At 40.4% G+C, this 27527-nt stretch overlaps 1 protein-coding gene across 1 annotated transcript; it reads left to right on the forward strand.

The window, feature by feature from the left end:
• rnf17 (ring finger protein 17) lies at positions 1 to 27438 on the forward strand. The gene is made up of 38 exons (XM_051404895.1): positions 1 to 122; positions 5221 to 5336; positions 6092 to 6189; positions 6530 to 6617; positions 7486 to 7575; positions 7713 to 7816; positions 8033 to 8201; positions 8425 to 8501; positions 8816 to 8890; positions 9128 to 9279; positions 9536 to 9622; positions 9935 to 10096; positions 10539 to 10707; positions 11249 to 11390; positions 11868 to 12055; positions 12212 to 12341; positions 12619 to 12781; positions 14226 to 14341; positions 15763 to 15880; positions 16426 to 16543; positions 16776 to 17018; positions 18470 to 18617; positions 18861 to 18973; positions 19316 to 19406; positions 19573 to 19694; positions 20085 to 20274; positions 20594 to 20705; positions 21419 to 21582; positions 21979 to 22098; positions 22990 to 23070; positions 23247 to 23369; positions 23461 to 23517; positions 23962 to 24072; positions 24462 to 24585; positions 24992 to 25127; positions 25729 to 25915; positions 26657 to 26783; positions 27189 to 27438. Exons 1-37 carry the CDS (start codon positions 56 to 58, stop codon positions 26750 to 26752), a joined length of 4647 nt encoding a protein of 1548 aa, XP_051260855.1. The 5' UTR covers positions 1 to 55; the 3' UTR covers positions 26753 to 26783; positions 27189 to 27438.
• The last annotated feature ends 89 nt before the right edge of the window (positions 27439 to 27527 follow it).

Raw genomic sequence — 27527 nt, forward strand, 5'->3', positions numbered from 1 at the left:
CCTACTGCGCCTTCTCGTTTGAGATGAAAAAGACATTTTCATAACGACATTAATCATGGACAGAGGCGATAACCTCAGCGCTGTGATTTGCAAGTTATGTGGAGAGGCATTCACTCTGCCTGGTAGGACATTTACATCCCCTTTCTATCAGTTCAACGCGCTGTTATACCGTGTTTTAGGATAAAGTTATCTTTAGCTAAAAGAAGTCTTAGCTAGCTAGCTTGCAAATCTATGGATGATAGTCAGGTGTGTTAGCAGGTCCTTCGGAGCCGTAAAATTAATATAATTATCTGAACCCAAGACGTAACCGTGTCAAATACAAATGTAAGTGAATAATATAATCCAGTGAGTTCACAAGTTCTCCAAAGTTTATCGTTTCTTCCAGCATGTGGTAGCTACCGTCAGGTCTACGTTAGCTAGCTCATATCGGTTGCACTGAACGTCGCGCCAACAGCGTGGCATAAATAAATAATAAAGTTAAACATACAGATTATTTGCAACACAAATTGTGCGTTTAAGTACTGATCCGAGTAGATATTTTGATTCCCGCTGTGATTATTTTTAAGCAGAGCTGGGTGGAGAAAGTTGTAGGAAAGAAAGTTTCGTTAACTGTCTGACTGTGACCGTCTCGGGGGGGCAGGGGGGCAGCCCCCTCCTGCAGCCCCCTCCTGCAGCCCCTGCTTCTGTCAGCCAATCGGGGTTGAACATGACCTCCCTCCTGCTATGAATACTGAACTTAAGTGCCTAATAATAACAAAGTTGTCCATGAAAAATACAGTTTTTCTATAACCTGTATGTAATGAGTAGTGATTGTTTTCTCACCATTAAGTCTGAGTCAACTCAACAAAGTTTGTTTATTTTAAAACATTAAGGAAATCAGTGAGGGGGGAAATTTGTATTATTCTCAAAACATGTAATTGACATGTAAACATGTGTTGCACTGTTGAAAAGGATCACATCAGAATTTTGGGGACACAACTTAACGAAGAGATAATGCCAGACACAAGTGTCCATTATCAGGAATTAATGGATGACATGGAGGCCAGAACTGCCCAGTAATTCCTGATTATGTGCCATTAATATAGTTTATATATGGGACAGAGCTTCTGGGTCTGTGAAGTGTCTTAACCCTTTATAGGAAACTCATTAAAATACTCATTAAAACCATGGAGGTGGATATAAAAAGAATAAAAAATCATTTTGAAAAAAAGTTTGTTTTAGGCTGCAAATCAAAGTCAACCAGTTACCACAAACAACCTGTAAACACAACCTCAGTAACATAAGAATGTAATTATAAATGTTAGAAAACTGTTTTTAAACAAGACGACTTTGATCACCTGTCAAAGTTCATTACAGTCCAGTCCAGTCACTTAGACAACTGCTTCACTTTATGAAGCAGTTGCGCTCAGCATTGAGGCACAAGTGGACCTTACAGACTGCGCAGAGCATGTTTGACTCCAAGATGTGCCCCTTCCTGCTGCAGTGCTTGCAGGTCTGGCAGGTGGTGTAGACAGGGGCATGCAAAAGGAACAGGTCAAAGTGCACAAAATCATCTGGAGAGTGGCTACGGTGTCTCCGTTCAGGCTGCACCTCTTGGATTTCATGGGGCTACTGTAGAGATGGACCAGCATGTCACGCTTGTCAATTCCCCCCATGTTGGAATTATAGCTTTTGATGGCAGCAGGGCAGCTCATTTGCTCCTTCCGCTTGGTCTCACTGCAGTACCCGTGGACTGAGGACGTGGGCTCCACTCCAATGTCTGTTGACAGCAGAGTGAAAATCTTGTTGTCCTTCTACCTGAGGGCCAGGATCCCATCATCACTGGTGATTGTAGCTGCAGGTAGAGGTGGGCGATATATATCGTTTGTGATAATATCGTGATTGTTGTTTTGACGATGTGCAAATTTCCATTATCGAGTATTTAAATTACTTCGCCAAAAACATTGAAACGCACGCGGAAACTCCTCACATCCACTTAATACACGGTGCAGCAACGCTCTCTACAGCATGGCAGGATTCAGTCACACGACTAGTGGGCCTACGTGATCACATGACGTGATCACATGACCTCTCTCTAGCATCCTCCTTGCAACAGTTTAGCAGCGCGTTGTGATGGTAGGGAGCTACCGGTACTTCAGATGATTTAGTGCCGAGACGTGGGTCTACCTCTCTGGCATGGAAATGGTTTGGGTTCGAAAATCCTTTTTTAGCGCAGCGCTCAGAGCGCTTTAAATTGAAATCTGTTCAACTTTTAACACCGCTGGACGCTCGGAAAATGAGTTTTTTAGCGCTCTCAGTGCAAACCCTAACTCAGACTATTCCAATCACATTTTAAAGGATATCAACTGATTATCGTTATCGCCAAAATCCCCCAAAATAACGAGATATTATTTTTTGCCCATATTGCCCACCCCTAGCTGCAGGTACCCCAAGGAACAGCCTTCTTCTCCATCTCCTTGATGGACTTGAGTAGAGGCTTCCCTATTCTGTTATCCCTGGCTGTCCCTGTATACCTGTAGTTCTTGACCTTGAGGTACCGCACCAATTCCAGCCTGGTGAAGAAGTTGTCTGCAAAGATGACCAGGACGGAGACTGTCTGTCTGGTGGCGCTCAAGGCCTCTTGTTCAGGCGTGAGAGGGATACCATGAGCCTCCGACGAGGTCTTCTCCCGATATAGCACCATGTCATGAATGAAGCCATCCTCAAAAACTGTACTGCCTCAGGTTACCAGCTGTCTTGCCTTTGTAGGCAACCATGACCTCTAGGGTTGGGTATTGTTAAGAACCTCACGATTCGATTCGATTTTGATTCTTTAGGTCACAGTTCGATTTAATTTCGATTCAATATTGATTTTAAATTCTTCGATATCGATTCAGTAATAAGTAAATTACAGCTTCGGGACGGCAACTTCCACCGTGTGTTTGCGTGTCGGTATGGCGTATCGTGGTTCGAGTGTGTATACCATCTTCTTAAAACCCCCGTTTTCCACGACACTGTACGGTCGTAGGTCCTTACATATGAAGACGGCCACAGACTCTGTTATCTTCTGTGTGTGGGCAGAGTTTGGCGGCAGTTTGCAAAGGAAGGATCTGTCGAGTTGCGTCTGTTTTGAATCCACAGGTTTAGCCGCGGGTTAAATCCTGTTAACAGGAAAAATCCCATCCTGAAAATAAATATGCAACTCTAAGGGTTTCAAAGTGATTGTCATGTCAATATTTATTAAATTCACAAAATGTCAAATATTTGAGTCTTGAAATATAAGAAAAGTGCAAAGTGCAAGTGTAAAATTCTTACACACACTATCAATAAAACAGTGTGCAACTGAACAGCACAAATCAAGTACTCTGGCTCTTGTAGCATCAACAAATCAAGGTTTTAAAATGTCAATTATCTGAAATATAAGGAAAGTGCAATAACTGTAAACATCTTACGCACGCACACACACAAACACACACACACACACTTGGTAATCCCTTAAGCTTTCACGTTGTCTGAGTTTACCTTGTTTTTGGAAGAAGTGATTCCTGACAGCTCACCTAAAAAATCCTCGTGCTGTTTCGTGTGGTGCTTTTTTAAATGTTGGATTGCGTTCGTAGTGTTGTACGACGCGAGGGCGCTTCCGCGTCTCTGGATTACGGCTTTGCAAACATTGCATTTTGCTGTCTTGCTCTGCGGTGTTTCCAGTGTAAAGTATTTCCACATAGCGGACATGTTGGCTAGCCACAATGCTGCTCAATGCTATCCTGCTAGCTGGCTGCAAACTGCGGAATGGATTTCCTGAGCGGAGGCGTGTCTCATAACTCTGTGTCTCATTGAGCCGCGCCTCCGTTCAGGAAATCCATTCCACAGTTTGCAGCCAGCTAGCAGACTGGCCGGCAGGAATCACTTGTGGAGTGATCTCAGCAGACAACAGTAAAGCGCAGACATGGCTCATGGATATCGGAAATCTGCGCAGGTTGGATCGGGAAAATCCGACACGTGAAATACGCTGGTATCGGTCCTGATACCGATACTGGATCGGATCGGCCCTATCCCTAGAAAGCAGTAACAGTGTATATATGTATATCACCTATAACAAAAAATATTTTCATATAAATTGTAACTATTTGATAAGACGTGAAAATAGCATTGTAAGTTATGGTGGTACCACTTATTTTATGGTCATGATTAGATTTTTTAAGGCTCACAGTAAGAAAAACTAAAACCACGTAGTCTAATAAAAACTGTCATAAGGTCATGAACCTGACCTAAATCACACACAGTTCTCTATTTTAGCTTGAAAATATATATAAAAGGATTACAATTCAGGGGCTGCATCCCTGAATTGGGACACAGCTTTTTTCTATACAACGTTGCACAACAGAAAATGAAAAAAAAAATGTCCCCCCGATTTTATTAGTTTTGAGATCGTTTGGCCCCAAAATCGTAATCATGATCAAATTTCGATTAATTGAGCAGCCTTATTCTGCTCCTTCATTAAGAGATGTGGTGTCGCCATTTTTGTAGTTAGCGGAAGTTACCATATATGGTTCCTCGCCCGATAAACCTGCATTCTATGTAAAGGCCAGCAGGGGGAGCTCCATTTAAATTGCAATTTAAAAAATAAAATTATATATTATTTTATATTATATAATTTTACCATGCAGTCTTGTGGAGAAATTGCCCGACTTTTCACTTGATTTATTAGCTCAGTAAACAGTTTCCTAATGAGTTTATGGTCTCAATCACTAGATTCAAGTCTTCTTCCATACAGCATGATGTTCATTTAGTAAATGATGGTCCCATTTAGAGTAAAATAGACGATAAAGCAGGGTATGCTTTTGCATGGCTACCTTTTGATTGACAAGTCATTCTCAGTACGTCCATCCAGCGCAAAAACCTTTGGGTTTGACTAACACCTGGAACAGTCATTACCATCTCTTTAGGTTCTTATGATAAATGGGCCGTACTTTAGATACGATTTGACAGTACCATCTTTGACAAATCGTAGAAAAGTTCATTTTAGATTATTTTAAACCCTCATTATCTAACAGTTGATGTAGAGCAGACAACCTTTTCTTTACAGGAACCCTTAATGTGGGATTGAACTGTGCTTTTATATTGAATGGGGAGATGCAGTGACCATTCACTTTGATAACAGAAATGTACATGATGTGCGCTTGCATTCATCATTTACACTGACATTGCATTATTCCTGATTGCTTTAATTGTATTTTTCAGATGAGGATGAAGTTGACAGACACCTCCCTCGTGTCCTTTTATGTGGCCACATCTACTGCACATCTTGCCTGCTGTCCATTCAATGTGACAGTGTCATTAGATGTCCTGAGTGTGAGGTAAAATTACCAGTGATTGGAACAGGGAATTTCTTGGCACCAGAAGTACTGCTTGTAGTGTTGTCAAGAACCGCTCATCTGATCAACTTGACATTCTCATCTGGACACGGCACTCCCTTGGGTCTTGAACAATAAACCCGCCAAGTGTGAAGTCGATTGGATGAGCGGTTCTCGAGATATGTGAAGGACAGTCATACACACATAAAAAGATACAGATAGACAGAGATTCCTTCCTTTTCTAGTTAGATGATATGGCTACAGCCCTACTTATTGACCAAATTACATCATATCAACACCAAATGTGGTTGCAATAAGTGTCCAGGAGGTAAGACATTTTTTGTAATATAAGGCCTGCCCACAGTAAATAGCAAAACTATGTGGAATATCATAAATCAGATAAAGTGGTAATAAAGCACCACCATATGGCCAAATTGCATCACATTTGACACAGAAGATGCAACATGGCTCTAGTACTGTCAGAAGACTGCTGAAGCATTTCCCAATGCTTTAGTGGCCTCATGCATTACACATCTGTTTGTTCTATCAGGCTGACCTTCTAACTGTGTATTTTGAGTGTGCCTTTTTGTATGGTCAGACTATGCATAAAATGCAAACCTTGTCCTTGCTGGCCACATTGGTTGGTAACCAGCCAGCCTTTTGTTTAATCTTGCCATGGCTTGATTTGTGATTTGTGACTTGTGCAAATGTTCAAGTGGTAGGATGTCAGGAAAAAAAACCCAACTCACTCTCTGCAGGTTGAGTTGACTGTTCCTGAAGGTGGTGTGCATGAGCTGCAGGAAGATAGCAGAATCATTGGCCTCATCTACACTGCTAAAATGAACAAGATAAAAAGGTAAAATGCTGTAAAGTAACAACCTTTACCTTCTTGTGTGATTATAGGGCTGTACTGAATATTTAGAAGCTTCTTTCAGGGCCTTGACATTCAAATTATACATAAATATTTGATTGCTGCGCAGGTAGCAACCAGGTTACAGTATCGTCTCTGTCCCTCTTCTCTCTCCTCTGTTACTTACACACACACACACACACACACACACACACACACACACACACACAAATTAGATTAATGACAGTAGTATACTTGAATGGGAAGAATTAGATTGTATAATAGATTTTCACAAGAGAATGTGTCTTTACATTGATAAATACTTGGCTGTTGTAATCTCCTGAAGCCTCCGATGTGAGAGATCAAAGTATCGCAGAAGGAGCAAATTACCAACATCCACAGAAGTGAACACCATGGCCGAGAATATGGAACAGGTATGTTTGGGTGAACACAGCAATTGCTGGTGGAAAAGGAAAGTTGTCATGTCAGACCCTACTGTTAATGTTTAAACTGCCTTTCTGAATGAATTTTATTGTTGGTACATTTCAAATTACATAACACTGTACTGTCCTGATTTTTGTCATACTTATGTGAAATGGCAATTAAGCAGACTACTGCAGGTGTCAAGAGATTATGATACAAACACTGCTTGCAAGTGTTAGAGGAAAAGGTCAGTTGCTCTCTGTGTTGGGAGTGAGATGTTGCCTAAGTGAACAACTCTTAGTACCTCAGGGTTTTGTTCACAAGTGACAGTCCAATAAAGAGGGAGATGGACAGCTGGATCGGTGCAGTAACTGAATCATCAGAATCAATTTTACCAGACGTTTGTGATGAATTAATTTACCAGTCGACCTATGTGCAGCTCCACACTTTTTACCATATGCTCTAGTACTGACCCAGAATAGGATTACAGATACATGTGGCTAATACGTGTCTGTTCTGAACTGTTGAGAAAAATTGAGGGGTTCAGAGAAGTGTAACAGAATATTAAAAGTTGCCTGCTGATGTGGATAGAGGTGTCTCCCAAGTGACTTCATTTTGAGAGTCATGCCGGGAAGCCAACCCTGGGGCAGACCTACTGCACCCTGAAAGATTTATATATCCCGGCTCTCCTGGGAATGCATTGAGTTCCTTGGAGGAATGTCTGATCAGAGGTCAAGCTGTTACTAAAGCTCAAAGTATGTTATGATGTAAATTTGTCACCTGCCCTTAACTTAAAGTCAGGTAATTGGAATGGAGGTGCACAGTGAACATAAATAATTCAGATTAAAATTGTTAAAATTCTGGATATGTTTTATTCAGCCAGCTGACATCGAGAAGATTGAGAAGGCACTGGATGAGGCGTTGGCCCGGGCTGCAGAAAATCTTGCCCAGCTGGAATACATCCATGAGGTGAAAGTAGCACTAGATCCAAAAAACTGCATACACCTTGTAGACCATGACTGTAAACAGCATTTATTTCCTAACAGGAAAAACATACATAACAGTTTTTTTTTTTTTCACAAGAGCTGTCTGTTTTATCTGTGCAGACTCTGACAACTGGTCTGGCAGAACAGGTGAAGAGAGAGAGAGCTCGGCTGGAGATGGAGATCAAGCAAGCTGCAGACAAATCTTTACATGCTATTCAAAAGTGGTATGGTTATAAACTCTCAAAATACACCTAAATGGCAAAAGCTGTATAATGAGGTCCCATATTCATATGAAACCAATGATTACAAACAGGTATTTTATCTCTTCAGATTGTTTTATTCTTTTGAAAATCAAACTATTGTCCGGGTTATTTTAAGGTTTTCTGAAGAAGTCTGTAAAGCAACTGGTATCTTAATGCTTGTAATTTCTCTGTCAACAGGAAGGAGGTGCAATTGAATCAGCTGACAAAACTGGAGGCACGGTTCTCCACCACCCAAACAGAGGTGTGCAGTGTCCAAGAGAGGATTAAGGTCCTGGAGACTGCCATGCAGATGGCCAGAGAAGTACGCCGTGTACCCTTCCTGGAGAAGTACTGCACCCTCGATAAGGTATGAAATGTAATGCTTATATTCATCTCAACAGATACTTCTTAGCGACCACACAATTCATAGTCAGATAGAACTACTACTATGATAGTAGTGTAGAATAAGTAAATGCAGATAAACTGTAGCTGCAGCTTGTACTTTTCCCGACAATTTCCCATTAAAAAATGGAGTCAGGCAAATGGTTTGCAGTGGCTGCCAAATCATACTGTGTTTGTTTGGGCAATAGGTTCTGGAGACGTTGCAGGCTCCTGTGGATAACCAGTCTTTCAATATGAAATGCATTACTGTGGGCTCTGGAATTAGGTTTGTCACTTTAAGCCAGATGTTTGTTTGCAATGTTGTAACTTTGTTTCTGTTCTTTTCATTCTAACAGTGTGTACACAAATAAACTACAGTAATAATGTTTTAATTTTAGTTTTTCTGCTGTATTAGCTACTGTAGCGGGTAACCAAATTCTGTTAAATATCCAAATATTTGCCAAAATAGAAGAGACTTGAAATATGCATGTACTTGCCACTGTTAATTTTCCCCTTTCTTGGTGCTGTAGATGATTACATTGAAGATGAACACTGGGTTTTGGCCTCTATGACTGATATTGAATTATGTTTGTGCTCTAGCTGTGTTTTCCAGTCAGAAAGTCTGAACCAGAGTTTGTCCTTGTCTCTGAAGGTGGAAGTCAGCAGCCCGAAGCAGTGAGTCCTTAAATATCTTCCATAATGTCATATGGATTGATTTGGACCTGGGGATAAATTCTTCCAAAAGCCCCTACATCTTTTTTTTCTTTTAAGTATATTTTCTGTTGGAAGTTGCCAAAACATTATGGATGAGCAGTTAATTCATTTCATTTTTTAAATTAAATTTTTTCTTTTTATGGCTATCAACTCATGTGGCATCTGTGTTTTTGAAGTGGTCTTGCTGTGTACTCTTAGGTTGTCCCAGTCTCCACCCAAAGGCCACCAGCCAGGCAGCTCACCCAGAAAGTCTCCCTGGCAACGCACAGAGGGCAGGAACAGCAACTCTATCCCGCCCAGTCGCAACAAGTTTCCCAGACCCAAAAAACATGACCAGGAAACTCAGAGAGGTAACAGTTCACCGTTGCAAGGCTCCTCTCCAAGCCCAAGACATCGTCAAGGGTCCAGCCTCTCTCGCCACAGCTTGACCTCAGACCTTGAAACTCCAGATGTGATTATTGAGGAGCTTTTAGATGAAGGACAAGAGCATGGTGTGTGTGGCTTTGACACATGTTTATGTTTGACTTTGATTTTACTTAAATAATGTCAGATCCAATTAAATCCAGTCTATTCCAATTCAGTTAAATGCTTTGTGTCTTTCTGTAGCTCTCCCACCCACTGGCCCTGAGCTGGCTAATGACAAATGGAGAATCCATAAGAGAAGGAAAAGCCTGTATGACAATAAGAGAAATGGTAGGGAGAGGCATCTGTATAATCTTATAATTATATTGATATTAAATATCTAACATTAAGACTTTTTGAAGATAAAGCTCTTTGATAAATCAATCAATTTGAAATCTTGTGTTGTCGCATTTAAATATATGTATATATAGTGTATCTGTCCTCATTCCCTTGCACCTTCTCTGCCAACCCTTTTCTTTAACTTGTGACCCAATATTCCTTTTTTCTCATACTTTTTTCTCTCGTCTCTCTCCTCCCATAATTTCTCTTACCCCTTCTACCCCCTTTCCTCCCTATCTCGTTTTCCTCACTCGACTGTTCTAGTTTCTCAGTGGGTGGTGGTAACCCACATTGTGAATCCATGTCACTTCTACGTCCGCTATGTGGCTGAGAAGAGGGAAAGTGAGACCCTGTCTAAGAAGATTAACCACTTGTGCTGCAGAGATAGTTGTCGTCGTTTCACCACCTGTGACACAATGGAGACCGGTGTGTGTGTGTGTGTGTGTGTGTGTGTGTGTGTGTGTGTGTGTCCTCAAAATGATGGACAAATAAGGACAATTACATTTTCAACAACAATGGAAGTAAATGTTATTGTTAAAGGTTAGAGACCGTGTTTTCACCAAATTAAAGTTTAGACAAAAAGGTTAATTAGTGCACCACCTGATGACAGATGAATTAGCTGGTCCATATGCACTTAATGAAGTAATTTATGATTGAGAAATTGCTGATGGCTTTATGTTGTAAATATAAAATAATCCATCACAAAAATATGATTATAGATTATTTCAGTCTTTTTTTTTTTTTTTTCACGTGTTTGAGTTTCCCACCAAATAATATTGAGAGTGCATCACACACCACTCATCCTCTCAGAGTGGAGTGCAACATACTTGGCATGTGATTCAGCTTTTGTTTCTCTGCTCCTCTGCAGGCTCCACAATCTTTGTCAAGTGGGAGGAAATCTGGTGGCGGGCCAGTGTGGTTGAAGTTTTGAAGAACGGATGTGTGGAGGCTGTGAAATCCTGCCCAGTCGACCAGCTGGCCAGTATCCGAGTCTTCTTTCTTGACTGTGGTCTCACCAAAAGCATCACTATACAGAGGTACACACAAATACTAGATGGTCCACAGAAACAAATTGGTGTTTGTTCTGTTAACTATCCAGTATTGTATCCTGCTACACACCTGCCTACTTCTTAGCATCAGTGACAGCCTTCCAAGTGTTTGTTATTCTCACAGTTGTTACAGTTTTGTTACAGTTGTTTTTTTTTGTCTAACTTAGACCTACTAAAGAAGGGAAAGGCAACATGATGCCTGCATTGCAAGTCCTGCAGTTTTTTTTCTATACTTGCTCAGATTGTTTCACTTTCTGCACTAAATAACTGAAAAATGCAAAGCCTCTTATCATAATTATTAAAATACTGTATATCAGAAAAACATCCCAGCCTCTCAGTATGGCCTCAGTTTAAAGAAAGTTTTCCACCAATATATATTGATACATATACAGGTTGTGCAGCATAAATGCTTAACTGACTCACACTAACTGAATGCCTTGATTGTGAAGCATTTTCTCAGTTATTCAATAGAACGCTGTACAAAGTTATTGTACTACATCGTCCACTCTTCTTTTGACACCTTTTCCAGTGAGGAGGGGACCACTGAGTCCTTACTGAAGGCTGTGAACAACCACCTGAAGAAGGTGGGTGAGGCGGTCAATGTGGAGTTGGGTTACTTTGCTCCTCAGGCCATCAGATGTTCACTCAAGGACCTGGTCCCCTATGACCTGGTAAGACTACTGAGATTAAATAGATACAGTATCTGTTTTTACTAAATAATTAAATTTTCCATCTCTAATGAGGAACAAGCTTTTCACAACAGAACATAGCATAAAATAAAACCTTTGAGGAAACAGATGAGCAGAATATAACTTGGGACTTCCCATTCAAGTATACTACTGTCATTTAGCACTATATTTAGGCACTTAAGCTTAGCCTTTCCAGATGTTTAAAAACATAAATCAAACATTTGCTGCAATATACAAACTACAGGTTATCCATCATGTTTTTATGTTTCCACCTTCCTCTAGCCACAGTATCTGAAAGCGACGTAGACAGACAATCAGATGTAAGACTTAAAATGTGGGGTTTTTTGTCTGTATTACAGTGTTTGTTTTATAAAATGTATTGCGGTTTTGTTTTGTTTTTTGCAAGCAGCAGTAGTAGGAGGTGTGTTAACTGTTTTTTGTGTGTGTTTGTGTGTTCAGACAAAGGGCTGGAGTGAAGAGGCACAGGTTGAATTCCACAGAGTGGTTGGTTCTGCAGCAGTGGAGATGCGCCCTTTGGGTCAGGACGGAGACTCTTTATTGGTGGACCTGAGGAAAGCCCCCATGGACCAATCCAGTGATGTGCCCATTTCTGTCAGAGAGTACCTTGTTTTCATTGAAGTGGCCAGGTACAAATGTGCATGTTACCAGGAACAATTCTGATGTCACTGAATAGAGAATAGAGTCCAATAGAATTCAAATTGATTCAGATTGAAATTCGGACATTCTGAACACCAAGCCCTACTACTGAAGTGGCCTAACTTTAGATGTGCTCCTCCAAAAAGGTTCTACTCTCCAGTGACATTGGGCAGGAAGCCCCTGCTGTACTACCCCGCTGTCTGTCCCAATATCAACAAAGAGCTTAATGCAGTGGTGTCCCACATCAACAACCCTGCTGACTTCTACATCCAGCTGGTATGAAATATGTGCACAAATAAACACACATGCACTACATATATACATATATATATATACACACACACACACACACACACACACACACACACACACACATATATAATACGGTCAAAGGGGGTTTAAATGCCAGCGATCTAATTTAATTTACAAGAGAAAAAAACTTGTGTGCTTAGGGGAGAAAAGAAAATTTTTATATGTTCAAAACACAACTTATTTTTTCTGTCTTTTTTTCTTTTTCATTTCCCCATCTTTTCATTTTGTCAACCTCCACCAGGTTGATAACATAGAGTCCCTGTTGCTCTCAGCCAAGCTCCAGGATTGTTACAATGCAACAACAATGGCTGGAGAAGAAGACCTCAACGTCTACTGCCCTGTGATAGGACAGGCCTATGTTGCCCGCTATGATGACAAGTTGTGGTACAGAGCCCAGGTCATAGGTGAGGATGTGTTTATGTGCAGGTCACTGTTTGAATAGATGTCTGTCATAGTACTGGGTATTAATGCAATAGTGTAATCTAATAGTGATTCAATCAATATATCCAGTTTATTTTGTCAGAATGTCCGCTGGACAAGACTTGGTTTTGTCACAGTCAAACATTTGTGACGTATCCTGTCTGAACACAGTAAAATATCTTGGAATGCTATAAAAAGACAGCCTTTGATTATGTTGACTGGAATTGTTTGTTTGTGGTGATGACAGTTTGGCCTGGGTTAAAAAAATACTGCCAGTGATTATATGCATCCCTAGCTGCATATGCTGTCAGTAGGGCTGTCAAGATCAAACTAATTTTAAATGACACCAATTCGTTCAAATGAATTTGATCAAATAATCTCAAAACACATATGTACAAATGGAAAACGTAACGTTCAAACTGATCTGAAGGATAATACATTTTCTCATACCACACCAATGGGTTGCATATGCATATCCTTGCATATAAGTCTTGCTCTCTTATTGGTGACACATTTTTACAAGCTTCTGGCAACTGGCCTGCTGAAGCTGATTGTGCCAAATAGTAGCAGTCAGACGGTCAGGTTGAACACTTGACGTTGCTTCGGTCATCTGTAGTGCCTCCGCTCTGTTAGTTATGTTAGTTAGTCTGCAGATTTGTTGTCGTTATAGAGTAAGACAGCTGTTTTGACAATGCTGACAGAAGCATGCTGCTTCTGAGATGCTTTGTCGTCGTGATTGTCACTACAGCACAGCTTTGCTCCATGCTTTGCTTACCAGTGCACTCCATTTTATAGTAAATAGTAAATGACATCAAATTACTAGCTTAGTTTACTGACAGATCAGTAGGGCATGCCATAGGTCAAGCTGGCAGTGGAGCGGCCTCTGCTGGATCACAAGGCAAACAACTTCATCTGGTCAGTTGCGCTTATTGACTCTTAAGTATACATTACCATAGTTTTAGTGTTTTATTTTATTGTATTGTAAATATTTCTTTGTTTGTAAATGACTATCTCGTCTACCTTTTTATTAATTATTATTATTAGTAAAATGCCCACATGGAAATCTTAATGCATTTTTAATTATATACTCAAATAGATAATTAAAGATTAAAGTAGTTTGTGATTTATCTCATGAACTGATTTATGACGCAATGAAATAAATGAAAAGGTGAAACAACAGACTTTTTTCTATTGTCACAGAAAGTATATATCAGATATATATTGAAATATCGCACAGCCCTACGTTCAACTATTTTGTTACTAAGACTGTTACTAAAATGTTAGTGTTGTAAATGGCCGTGTGTGTGTGTGTGTGTGTGTGTGTGTGTGTGTGTGTGTGTGTGTGTGTGTGTGTGTGTGTGTGTGTGTGTGTGTGTGTGTGTGTGTGTGTGTGTGTGTGTGTGTGCGCGCGTGCATGCATGTGTGTAGGTCATCCAGGGGGCAGAAAAGTGGAGGTGCAGTATGTAGACTTTGGCAATAAGAACATCTTGTCAGTCAGTGACTTGAGGAAGATCAAGGATGAGTTCTTTGCCCTTCCTTCCATGGTGAGAACACAGCATTTTATTTTACTTTTGTAATGAGAAAACAACATGATCTGTACCTGCTGTAAGTTTTCCTTCGTGAGTAATAGCAGAAAGTGACCATCTGTCTTTTTGTTTTGATAATGTCTAGATACCATATGCTGCAATTGGGCTGTTGTTTTATGATACCAGTTCTGTAGCATTAAAATCAGCCAAAATTAGTTCCTGTACTACTTACTCAATATATTTTTGTAGCCTATATAATAGACTATAGACTTTACTTCTTACATACTGTATGAAACATTCAAGAAGTAGTCCTCTAAAGCCTGTTTACATTGTATTATGCTAAAATGTTTCCATTAGCAAACAATATATTTTTCTTTTACTTATACACTCCTGAACAAAATCTTAAGACCAGGGAAAAAAGGCAAAGTATTTGCATTTCACACTGGTGGAACGTAACCACATTGTAGGTAGAGCTTCAAAATGCAAAAAGAGGAAATAGGAGCAAGAGACAAAAAAATAGAGTAGGCAATTTATTGAAAACTGCATTTAAACTCAAATAGGCTTTCATGTAATTTTCTATCAGGCATTCACACTGTAATGACCCCCTGATGGCAAAGGCAAAAAGGCTTTCTGTCTTTGAACGTGGCAGGATTGTTGAGTTGCACAAGGAAGGCCTCTTGCAACGCGCCATCGCTGCTCAGGTTGGACTCAGTAAGACAGTCATTTTAAATTTCTCAAAAGATCCTGAGTGTTAAGGGACAAAAAGTCAACTGGTAGACATAAAAAAAATTCACCTGCACTGAGCTGGAGGATCCGACGGACAATAACCATCAGACGGCATCTGAGACTGAAGGGCTTAAAGAACAAAACATTTCTTCAAAGGCCACGTCTCCTCCCACGCCACAAACTTGCCCATTTGCGCTTTGCAAGGAAGCACCAAACATGGGGCATTTAAAGGTGGAAGAAAGTTTTATTCTCTGAGAAAAAATTGAACTGACGGTCCTGATGGCTTCCAATGTTACTGGCATTTAAAGGAGATCCCACTGGAGATGTTTTTTACATGGCACAGTGGAGGAGGCTCCATCATGATCTGAGGTGCTTTTTCCTTCAATGGAACAATGTAGCTTCAGGTTGTGCAGGGGCGTAAACATATTTAGTTCTGTTTTTAGTTATTTTTTTTGGTTGGTCTTAAACTTTTGATCAGCCGATGAGCAGCCTGTTTGACTTTAAATGCAGTTTCAGTAAATTGCCTATTCTATTTTTGTGTCACTTGCTCCTGTGTCTTCATTTTGCATTTTGACACTCTACTTAGAACCTGGTTATGTTCCACCAGCGCAAAATGCGAATACTTGTAATTTTTGCCCTGGTCTTAAGATTTTGTGTATATTGGGGTTTAGTGCTGGGTTAAGTGAACAGGAACTGTCTCTTCTGCTGTCCAGGCAATCCACTGCTGTCTGTCTGATATGGTTCCTCTGGATGGAGAGACGTGGAGCGATGCCTGCACTAACAGATTCATCAAACTAGCTCACCAGAAACTGGTCACTATGGTGGCTACAGGTATGTTTGCTAACATTATTATTATTTTTTTTACACAGAACCATCTGGGAAGTTGTCATTGGAAACTGTAAAAGGATAGGCACTTTCAAAAAATATTGTTATTGGATGAACCATCTGTCTATCGTGGGCGAACTCTCAAACTTCCCGAAGCCAGAAGATCCAAAAACATTTTACATCGAGAAACGACTTCAGTGCTGTTCTTTACTCTTCTTTCAATAAAGAAATACTCCCCAGTGGTGATATAACTGATGCTGTCAGCATCAACGCTAAACTTTTTTAGAAGCCACCATTATTGTTTATCTTCCTTCACCACACCTAGCACCCACCCTTGTTATTCCTCAAAAGATGATGATTGGTACCGGCCACAAACACATAGGTTGAAGACTTGAGTGATTCCATGATCTCACAAGACCAGTGACTGTGTGCATGGCCATGTGTTGTTGTTTTTCTTTTGGAGGAAGGCGGGAGAATGGAGTACTCGTCACCAAAACTAATTTTGTGGTCTGTGTGTTTTGTCACCATTTTTTCCCCCTGTACCCCTCCAGCAACCGTCCCCAAGAGTGAGCCTCTGCCAGTCAAACTGTTTGAGAGCGGCCTGAACGGGCCTCTAGACAACATAGCTGAACTGCTGGTCAAAGAGGAGCTGGCCTGCTTCAGAGAGGGGTGAGAGTTGACTCAACGACTTCTATCCCTACTTTTATTTCAATTCTCAGTTCATCTTTCACTGTTGTACTTCTTTACTTTATTATAGTGATTTTATTCTTTAAATTGTCTTTCTCTTACACTCATTCCCTCCATCCTTTTGCTGTCACTCCACTTTTTTGTTGTGCATTATCTCAATTTTTCTTCTCTTACTGTCCCCCACTATTCCTCCAAAATCCTTCCTTTCCTGCAGACTGTCCAAGTCTAATGATGATTCTGCCATTTGGGACCCTCCACTTGAGCTTGGTTTTGCCACAGAGGGCACTGATTCTGCAAACCAAAAAATCACTGGAGATCAGAATGAGGAGCCACTTGAGTTTCAGCCTCAGCTGAAGCTCCCTGCACAACTCAAAGACTTGAAAGTCAGAGTCAGCCACGTCAACTCACCGAGCAGCTTCTATGTCCAGCTCACCCAGAACGACTCTCAGCTCAAAAGGTTGGCAGCAAAACCATGATTTTAAAATCCTTTGAATAAATCAAATATTGTTACAGGAAAATCATATTCTTCCAGTCAAGGGCCAGATTTGTCTGTACCGTAGAATACCGAGTGTTAATCATGAATACTACTTTCACAAATGCAATCTTGTGGTGCCCTGATAGCTCAGCCCCCGGCTGGGTCCTTGCTGCAGCAGCCATGGGTTCGACTCTGACCTGTGACACTTTGCTGCTTGTCATCTCTCTCTCTCTGTCTCTCTCTCTCTCTTTCTTTCCATCCTTTCTTTTCGCTCTAGAACTGTCACTGTAAAGGCAATTTGGCAAATGATAAAAGCCCTCCCAAAAAAAACTGGCAATCCCTGCCAGCAGTGCTGACATCATTAGAATATTACGTTTTCTGTCAATCAACTAGTTCAGTGATTGAAGTGTTTCTCAGACTTCTTACACCACATACCACCTCCTAAAATATTAGGCTCTCCAAGTACCACCATTATGACCACCATTAAAATATAGCAGTGACCCTGTTCGGCTACAGACAGTTCATGCAGGAGTCAGGTTTATTCCTAATAAGGGGATCATTTATTGTTAACTGTTGTTGAATCCTGAATGGAACCGGTTCAAGAACCAGAGCTAATTTGGTGGAAAAAGGGTACAGCTTGTCCACACTTAGCAGTAGTTCCTATTTATAGCTGCGTTTGCAATGTTTTTGAACCATTCATTTTACCTCCACTTACTATGTTGCCATCACATTTCAGCTTGTAACTAATCACGGATGTATGCATGCAGTACGTGCATGAACATTAAGTATTAAATGTATTATATAGATTATGTGTATATATAGATATAGATTCATCCACGTACCGCTAGAGACAGCTTGCAGGCCTGACGTACACGAGAACCAGTGTACTAGTTTATTAATTAACAATTCTAACTATTGATTAAATTAAGTAGTTCATGAAGCAAACTTTTCTAAATCTCTGTTTATATTGTAAATTGAATGTCTTTACTTTTTTGCTGTGCTAGTAGGAAATAACAAGTAATCTGAGTATGTCACCTTTGAATCTGGAACTTATATTACCATTTTCTGTGTTTCTGACATTGTGTAGACTGAAAGAAAGAAAAAACAAATCTAAGGTTAATTGATAATGAAAATGATTACTAGTTGCTGCCTTACCTCCCACACGCCATGGTTCAAAGCTATGTCTGCTAGGCTAATATTTTAGCTTGTTAATGTTTGAACTGTACAAGCAAGCCAGCATTACTTTGTGTTTGTTAATGCAGTATTGTATACTGTGCACAACAATGAAGCAATGGCTGCTTTTAATGCTCTAGCAGGGGTCATTTGAGCAATGAACATTCCTACCATAGTTAAATAAATCCAATCAAGGAACAGTCCTGCTGGTCATATGATATTGCAAGCATATAGTGTTAGTTCTGTGATGTGTTTTTCAGGATGTGTGAGCTGATGAAGCAGGAGTGTGCAAATATGGAGCCCCAAGATGTGAAGTGGAAGGCAGACATGTACTGTGCTGCTCACATTAACGGGGTTTGGGAGAGAGGACAGATTGGCTCTGATGTCACATCCAGCAACATTGCAGAGGTATAAAAACTTGTTCCTAAAGAGCAGCCTGAAACTATTGCACTTGTACTACATCCTTTTTACAACAATTTGAGTCAGTAAGTCAGAGTTTTCATATTTGTGTGTGTGTATGTGTATGTATATGTATGTATATATGTGTGTATATATATATATATATATATTGTGTTCGTTATTATTTTTTAAATCTTGTTTGAGTTTGTTATAGTGACTGTCTCTCCCTGTCTTTCAACTGGCTGGGAACAGGTGATACGCTGTGACCATGGCAACACGGTGAAGCTCCATGTCAGCAACTTGCGGCTGTTGCCGTCCTCCTTGATAGGCTCTCTCGCACTGGAGTGCACTCTTACTGACATCAGGTTACCGCTGCACATTCACACTGCCACACCCACTGTATTTAAACATACACTATTTATTCATCCATAAAAAAGAATAATCTAATATAATAATAATAATAATAATAATAATAATAATAATAATAATAATAATAATCTAATCTGTGTGTAATAATGTGCTTTATATCACAGTGTTTAACTATTCTCATCTTTTAAAAATAATGTGATTTAAATGCAGTACATGGAGTTTTTGATTTGTTAAAATACTTCACACTTAGTTTCACACAATGTGTGTCTGTGTTCACTCTTTCATGGTTCACTTTTTCTGACCTTGACTTCTTCCTCGCTCTCAATTCTCTCTCTCAGGCCAGCAGGGGGCAGATCCACCTGGACGGCTACAGCCTGCGATTTGATCTCCTACTACCTGACCGGAGCCTCGGCTGTTATGACCATCGAGGTCTTTCTCTCCTTTCCTTATGCCCCAATTTCTTTCTCCTTTTCGTTTTGCTGAAGTTTGTTGCTCAAGTTTCCTTCACTCTTTCTCTCCACTATGCACCTCTTTTGGTTGTTGATGTAATGACCTACTTTCAGTATGTGTGTCCCTCTCCTCACTTGTTGTCTAGGAATTGACAGATGAGCGTCCAGTGCCCGTCACGCTGTTCTGCTCCAACAGGATGGGACAGTTTGTCAGCATTGCAGACTTCCTGGCCAGCGAGGGCCTCGCCCTCAAGAAAAGAAAACCAAGGTGTGTGTGTTTTGATTATTATGATTTACATGTCTTGAATAACATAAGCCAACTATCTTTTCTCCATGTATCTCTTTCTGGTAGACATTACCACAGGAAGCTCTAAATAAATTCAAAAATATGGAGGCAACAATATCTTAAATTGTTTACTTGTAATATTTACTTCTGACTAGCCAAAACAGTCCAATTGAAGATTATAATGATAACCACTTCTGTAGTCACAAGGTCCTTGTATGATATTTTAGAACCACATCATTGCATTTTTAATAGTCAGTGCATTGTGCCAGTAGTCAGTGGCTGATATTCAGTTTGTAATTTGAAACCAATGTCTGTCTAATGTTAGTGGGCACTCTTTTTTCCCTTTAACTATATGTATCTGTCTTCTTGCAGAGATGCGGTCATTCAAAACCCCAAAGAAACTGATGAACAGTCTCTAGTGAGCGAGACACAAGTTGATGGCTCTGGCGACAAAAAAAACACTCCCTCAAATCCTTCCCTAGTTCCTCTCCCTTTCGTGTCCTCCCTCTCCACACCCATCCATCCAAAACCAGCTCCCCGCACCATTATGTCTGCAGAGAAGGTGATAACACACACAGTCACTGTCTGGTCGAGAAACCATTTTGATCCACTTGGATTCCATATAAACACAACAATACCAGCCTATCGATTAAAGGCATTCTGCATATATGTTGTTTATTTCTGTGGGTTTCTTTTATATCTCGTCCTAATGCTTTTTAATGTGTCATGTAAAGCACTTTGAATTTGAAGGATGAGCATTTGAGAGACATTGTGAAGAGAATTTATCTTAGAATCTACTGAATAACAAAGTGTGTGTGTGTGTGTGTGTGTGTGTGTGTGTGTGTGTGTGTGTGTGTGTGTGTGTGTGCGTGTGCGTACAGGTGAACACTCAGTTGTACCAACCCCCAGAGCTACCATGCCTCGGTCACATCCAGATAAGTGTCTGTGCCATCACGGAAGACGGTCTCATTTATGCCAGAACACAGAATGCAGGTGCACATAACACCAAATTGTCACGGAGCAAGTGCTGAGATTAACTGATACCTTTTAAATACTACAAACTTCTTTATTCCATTGTTTAATCCTTAATATAAAAATAGAAATTTGACTCAAAACATAATACAGTTTTGTTAAAAAACTGCTATAAAACATGAAGAGGGGTGAAAGAACGACTGTATGTGTAAAACAAAAGCAACAACCACATGTTAGGGTCAAGCAGCAACCTCTGTGGCTGGCAAATGAGGCCAACACGGAAATGTCAAAACTGCAGTTCTTCAAGCAGCCACTTGAGGCTGACTCCGGAAGTGAGTATTTCTCCATGAAGCCCTATATTAAAATGCCCAACTTTACAGCAGAATAATATCACTATATATTGAATCGTACCTTGCCAATACACAGCTCTAGAACACACTGAGCTTCACAACAATGCTTCAGAAACCTATGGGCGATGTCACAGAGACTCCGTCCCTTTTTAATTATACTGGCTAGGGTTTAGGTACGGTACTTCTTAGTATAAGTATTAAACGAAAAACAGAGACTTTATCTGGGGCTAAACAGCTTTGTATCTGCTCTTTAAATGTATTCATTGGCTTTTTTTATTAGGATGACTCTGTGTTTCAGTTCGAACAGAAAAAAGGCAGAAGAAACTAGGATGTAAAAATATGCTTGCTGTGTGTATGTGTGTATGTGTGTGTTTGATGTGTCAGAGTGTCAGCTGGAGCAGCTTAGGGAGAGGATTCAGCAGAGCATGAAGACATTGCCCAGACAGAAGCCTTATACCTGGAAGTCCGTCCTGGGCTGTGCCGTCATTGGACCTGATATGTTGTGGTATCGAGGACAGCTTTTGGAGGTGCTGGGAGGACATGTTAAGGTCAGAAAGACACACACAAAAAACTTTCCTTGGAATTTTAAAGAGTCTTTTTATGAACCATTTGAGGAGATTGGAGAACACAGGCAATTTAATATTTATGTTACTTTGAGAGATAAAGGCCACTGATCACTGCCCTCCGTTTCCATTAAATGTTTACAATCTGCCATGCTGTTGCTCCTGCATTGCTCTGTGTACAATGATGTAACAACAAAAGGTGCATTGTCAACTCAGGGTTGACTTTTATGGCACAGCCCAGTCTATAACAAATATTTTATGCTGAACTGCATATGCATTAAGCAAAATAAATATTTCCTTGTTCCTTTGTTGTTGTTTTTGATTTTTGGTAATGTTCTTGCCTGTGTGTGTGTGTGTGTGTGCGTGTGCGTGTGTTACTAGGTACAATACGTGGACTGTGGCCTGGTGGAGAACATCCCAGTGGTTCATGTGTACCCCTTACTGCTGTGTGACGATGTTCCTCAGCTCTGTATGCCCTGTCAGCTACATGGCATCAACCCTGTAAGAGTCTCTGTGTGTCCACGTACTAGCTAAAAATACTAGCAGCTAATAATATTTGATATTCTAAATTAAATCCATAATTATTTAAATGATCATAATCAACAACAATAATCAGCAAAAATTAAAGAAAAAATACTTTGAATTGAATTACAGGAAACATCTTAAAGGACAGTTCCAGTGGTTTTGTAGCCCAGTAAATTATAGCTGCTTACAACTTACTGCCGGTCAACTTTTTCCCAGTTCACTCTCACTGTCATTTTTAAATGAGTTTTTCTGAGCCATCAGGGGCCTGGTGGCTCAACATGGCTAATGTCCGCTCTAGTTTTCTGTAAAGTTACAACATTTTTAACTTGAATTGAAATCATGGATAGAGCTTCACCATTCAGCTGCCACATAGCAACATTGCGTTCATAAGCTATGACCATTTGTAGGCAGGACATCTGTCCTGCTGATCGATCCAACACGGAACTACACAGAGAGAATGTATCCCGCCGTGAAAATGAATCACGATAAAAGACTGTTTTACAAGCCATATCATTATTACTGTGCAGACGTGTGGTTTGGGAGGCAAAGCTTAGAATTTTAAGGTGGCTGTATCACCTTGAACATTTCATTAAGAAAATGTAAAAATTCTGGCAAATATTACAAAAGATAAAACATAGCAGCATTCTTCGGGAAATGACTGGCACTAACGGAAGGTCTGAGCAGAAAGAAGTTATTTGGCTTAAACATGTAAAACTGCTGGTATGGTACTTTAGTTGTTAAATGTGTCCTTCTGTGACCTGTAAGGGTTGCGTATTAAACCACACAGCTACAGAAGATTGTTAACTTCTTATTAAATGAGGCAGCTGATTAGTAAACTCTCTTCCTCTGTTTGTTATGTCTCTTCAGGTTGGTGGTAGGTGGCAGGGGGATGCAGTGGCCTTAATGAAGGAGATGTTGCTGAACCGTTGTGTGGACATACAAGTCATGGTATAATTACACACAAATATGTACAGGCATTGTTGTTTGAAACGTTTCTGTAAATCTGGGGATGATTGCTATAATCAGATAATCCATCATCATCTACGGCCCACAGCACTCAATAGTGGCGTGTGTGTGCGTGTGTGTGTGTGTGTGTGTGTGTGTGTGTGGGGTGTGTGGGGTAGGAGCTGCCCAACGACCCAAGGGGTCCCCTCACAGTTGAGCTCTTCCTGGATGGGTTGAGTCTCAGCAAGATCTTGTGTCATCATGACCACGCCTCCATGGACCGGACTGTCTCACCACAGAAGGTCTGAGGTCGCCTTTGTGTCGGTTTCTGTTTCCCATGTTTCAAATGAGGACGTGCTGCCATAATTTACTCAGGAATGTCTGTGTCTGCAGGGACACTCAGTGATGTCTCCTGCCCCAATTCTGGATGACTGGGACATCGACACTGAGGTAGAATGAAGAGATTGGAAATTTAATTTTGAAAACAGCCACCACTCAGTTTGACTTACTTACACTATATTTTCAACATCAGTCCCAAAGGAGTGATACAGACCATGCCATATAATGCTGTTTACCCAAATTACTTGATTCAGTTGTATGACCAAGGAATTAATGAAACAAAACTACAGAGTTAAACAAGAAGATTGCATTTGCAATATTAACACTGAGTCAAATAACTCCCTGTAATGTGAAAGGAGACACCACTCCTAGTGCTGCATCAACTGAGAACACCCAACTCAGCAGCCTTATGGGTGTTGGCACATTGTTTTGGTTCTCTGGTTAAACATAGACTATAAATGAGTGTCACTCTCCAAACACTAGAGATCTTTTAAACTGAAACAGATTGAGCATTGTGGACTGGGTTTAAGACTGATGCAGATGCTGTGTCTCCAGGGTCAGAGGGGCCCAGAGGAACCGATGCTTGGGCCCTTTATCTACCCAAACCTGCCACAGGAAGGGGAGCAGTTTCGAGTCAAGGTCAAGCACCTGTTGACCCCCAATGAGGTAGCTACCGACCAAACAGATAACATTATGTATTAAACAAATTCTGATGTACGTGCTGTAGTACTCATAAATTTACTGAGCATTAATGACAGGACTGTTTATTATTATTTAAAAGGAACGTGATCCTTGTTAGGTGAACTGAGTCAGTTTAGTAAAGGATGGATGTGTATTGTATTGGAGTTCTCTTTGAGCCTGCCAGGATCTTTTTAGACACTGAAATAAAGTGAAGAGACATCATTTACAGAAGATTTGTCAGAATTAAATCAATGGGATTAAATTGCACACTGCCCTACAACTGCAACTAACAAAATAAAAGAAGTTTAAACTGATAATAAATGCTTCTGCTGATAATAGATCAGTGTCTGTCTGTCTGTCCGTCCGTCCATTAGCTGTTCCTGTGGCCTCTGGAGGGAATAGCTGATGAAGAGGTGGATGGAGAGACTCTGGATGAGGCTCTGACCAGAATCAATGCAAACATCAACAGTCTGCCACGACTCACCAACTTTCCTCATGGTAACCTTTCACTGTGTTCACTGGCTGTGTTTCCAGGCTTTTAAAAATAAAATAATAATCATCACATTCATTAAAGTGACAGATTAAAATGTTCATTTCTAATGCCAGCTGGATCTCTGAATACCCCACTCTGATTGAAACATTGTCTAATACTTAATCCATTTGTGGACAGGAGTCAGTGCACTGGTGTGTGTTCCAGTGGTCTTGCACCTGTGGTCATTGTAACACTAGCTCATGTACTGACGTGCATGTGAAGTTTTTTTCTGCAGACTTCTCAGTCACATGTTGACAGATCTGTTGAGAAGAATAATCCTGAGGAAGGGGAACATTTTGTCCATTTGTACATGAATCGCTGAGCAGAGTTCAGTGAGTTGGACAGTCCTGACTTTATGCTTGTGGTTCCCAGGCGGTCCGTGTCTGGCCGAGTACAGTGACGGGAAGTACTACCGGGCCAGGCTGATAAAGATCACCAGCGTGGAGCCGGTCATGGTCCTGGTCCAACATGTAGACTTTGGCTCTGACGACACTCTCCCAACCAGCAAGTATGAACTTCACACACTACAGGAGAGTAGTTTTATTCAAATAACAGTGAACCAGAACTGTACAGTTGTGGGTCTGACAGCTAAACCATGATCTAAAACTGGCTGTAAGGCTCCATAAAGCTGAGGGCAGCAGCAGATATAGCGAATACCCTGTAGGTTGATCACTACAGGGTGACCCCTTTCACATTGTCCTCACATCATTTGATACATTGGTATTATTGAAATATAAATTAACTCGAGAAAACCATTTATCATCGCCTCAGAATAATGAAAATGTGTGATCGTATTTAGTAAATAAGAAAAACTTTAATTATATAGAAAACAGAAGTAAACACAGGTATGCAGTGGGTGGCCATTATTGGCTTCCACAAGTTAGTACAGATTCAAGGACTTATGTAAGTGATTATTAGAGAACTTCTGTTTGTATGTGAATGTGAAAGTGAATTGTTCTCAGCAGTTAGGTTTTGGTGCTCCAATTAATCTACTGAGAGTTTGAGAACTTGTTTCTTTAGATCTAACCACTGAAGCCCCTTGGATGTGTCTGATCTGGTGTTGTGGATACATTGATGTGTTGTTCTAATGTTCTGTCACTTCCTGTCAGGCTGCGCCAGATGCCGGCCGAGCTGCTGGGGTTTTCATTACGGGCGCTCAAGGTTAAAGTTGCGGGCTTCAAGGCTCCGAGCGTCAGCAAGCAGGGAGACGTGCTGCCCTACAGCCCCAAGTGGAGCGTGAAGGCTGCAATGCACATGATCGACCTGTTACACTGCAACATCTCAGCCACGGTTGTGGTAAGAAATGCACAGCCGGACTGTTTTTGTTTTTAAATGAGGAAAGAAAAATATTCATCATTGGAGCGGTAGTGTCACCAAAACACATTATGTGTATCTTTTGAGGTCTAAAAAACGTGATAAATGTCTTTACTTGTTGCTGTTTACATCCATGTTTACTAGCATGCAGTCGTCTTCTTCAAGAAGAAAAACATATCTTTGAGGAACACTTTAAATATTTGCTTTTGATTTTTTTCATTATTAGTTTTATGTGTACTATAAACTCCATTTACTCTCTTTAAACAGCACAATTATTATTGGTATTGTTTCTGGCATGGCCGGGAAACTATCGTTACTGCGGGAACATTTCAGAATAATTAATTTTCCAGATGCTTTACCAAAAAAAATGACTATTGCTATCAATGTGCAGTCGATCCAGTTAGTTACAGGCCATTAATGATAATTAAATCTCACAATTCCTGAAATTAGTTTGAACTGTTTAAATGCAGGTTGTGTGGTTAAAGAAAGTCTAAATTTTTCTATTTCTACAGCTACTGTACAATGGCACAAGTCAAGAAGGTTTCGAATGCAAAAAGTAGAAATTTAAACACGTCAAGTCCTCCATGCTCATGTCTCTATAACAGATTGACAGTTTGTCTAACTTTTGGTCTCAGATGTTTGTCAGAGCATGAGACGTGACTTCTTTTCAGTCAGTATCTTGCTGGCTTTATGCGCCCTTTGTGTTTGCCTCTGTGTGTTCAGGCCCGGGAACCAGAGCTCACAGTGCTGCTGTACGGCGAGGAGAGAGAGTTGATCCATCTTCCTCTGGTGAGCAGCGGACTGGCTGAGCTCGAATGAAGCAGTGGAGACGACCTCCTCAACCCGCAGGGTGAGTTTTCAGTTTTATTTCAAATACCAGAGAAACACAAATGTAGAATTTAAAAATGTGCCTCTCTGAACTTTAAACATCACATTACTGCACAATGCGTGCAATATATGAGCAAAGACTCAATACAGCTGCTGAGAAAGCATTTCAATAATTGTCAAAAGAAGCCATTTGTAGACATCTCCTTGGATTCTGGGTAATTGTGATGGACTTCTTTTACATTTTACACACTATAACACTTTATAAGTTAATGATAAATAAGTAAAGATTCATTTATAATGAAGTTTCCATAAAGCCCAATTGGATCAGATAGTTAACTGTTAAACCAGCTGAATCTTTAAGACATAAAACATCACATTGGCATTTTTGAGCAGCTATTAATAAATTCCCCATCTCGTCTTTCTTTAGGTTTACTCGCAGACGTCCTGTTTTCTTAACGTGTTGATTTCATTCTGTTGTGCTGTTTGACAGCTGTTCTTAGTTTGATGTGAACATTTGGAGTCTTAACTTTCACTGTAGAGCAGTGACTAACTTTAAGTTTGGCTGTTTTGTGTTTAAGGGAGCTGTGTTGACTGAGCACTTTGTTTTCTACTCATTTGACTCATGTGAGACAGACTGTCTGTATGAAGGTTCAGATTAAAGTCTTCCAATACTCTAACCTGCTGTTTGTACTGTTTGTAAATAAATACTTCAAGCTGTTTTCAATAAGATTCAGAGACCTGTCCTGCTGCAGTTTCACCTCCACAA

The sequence above is a fragment of the Dicentrarchus labrax genome, unplaced genomic scaffold (genome assembly GCF_905237075.1).
Source record: "Dicentrarchus labrax unplaced genomic scaffold, dlabrax2021, whole genome shotgun sequence".
NCBI lineage: Eukaryota > Metazoa > Chordata > Actinopteri > Moronidae > Dicentrarchus > Dicentrarchus labrax.

Excerpts from the sequence above, each read along its gene's own strand:
- rnf17 (XM_051404895.1), top strand. The coding sequence starts at position 56 with ATGGACAGAGGCGATAACCTCAGCGCTGTGATTTGCAAGTTATGTGGA. Across the intron at positions 12,342-12,618 it reads CTGACTTCTACATCCAGCTG|GTTGATAACATAGAGTCCCT; the intron begins GTATGAAATATG and ends AACCTCCACCAG. Across the intron at positions 24,586-24,991 it reads ACTCACCAACTTTCCTCATG|GCGGTCCGTGTCTGGCCGAG; the intron begins GTAACCTTTCAC and ends TGTGGTTCCCAG.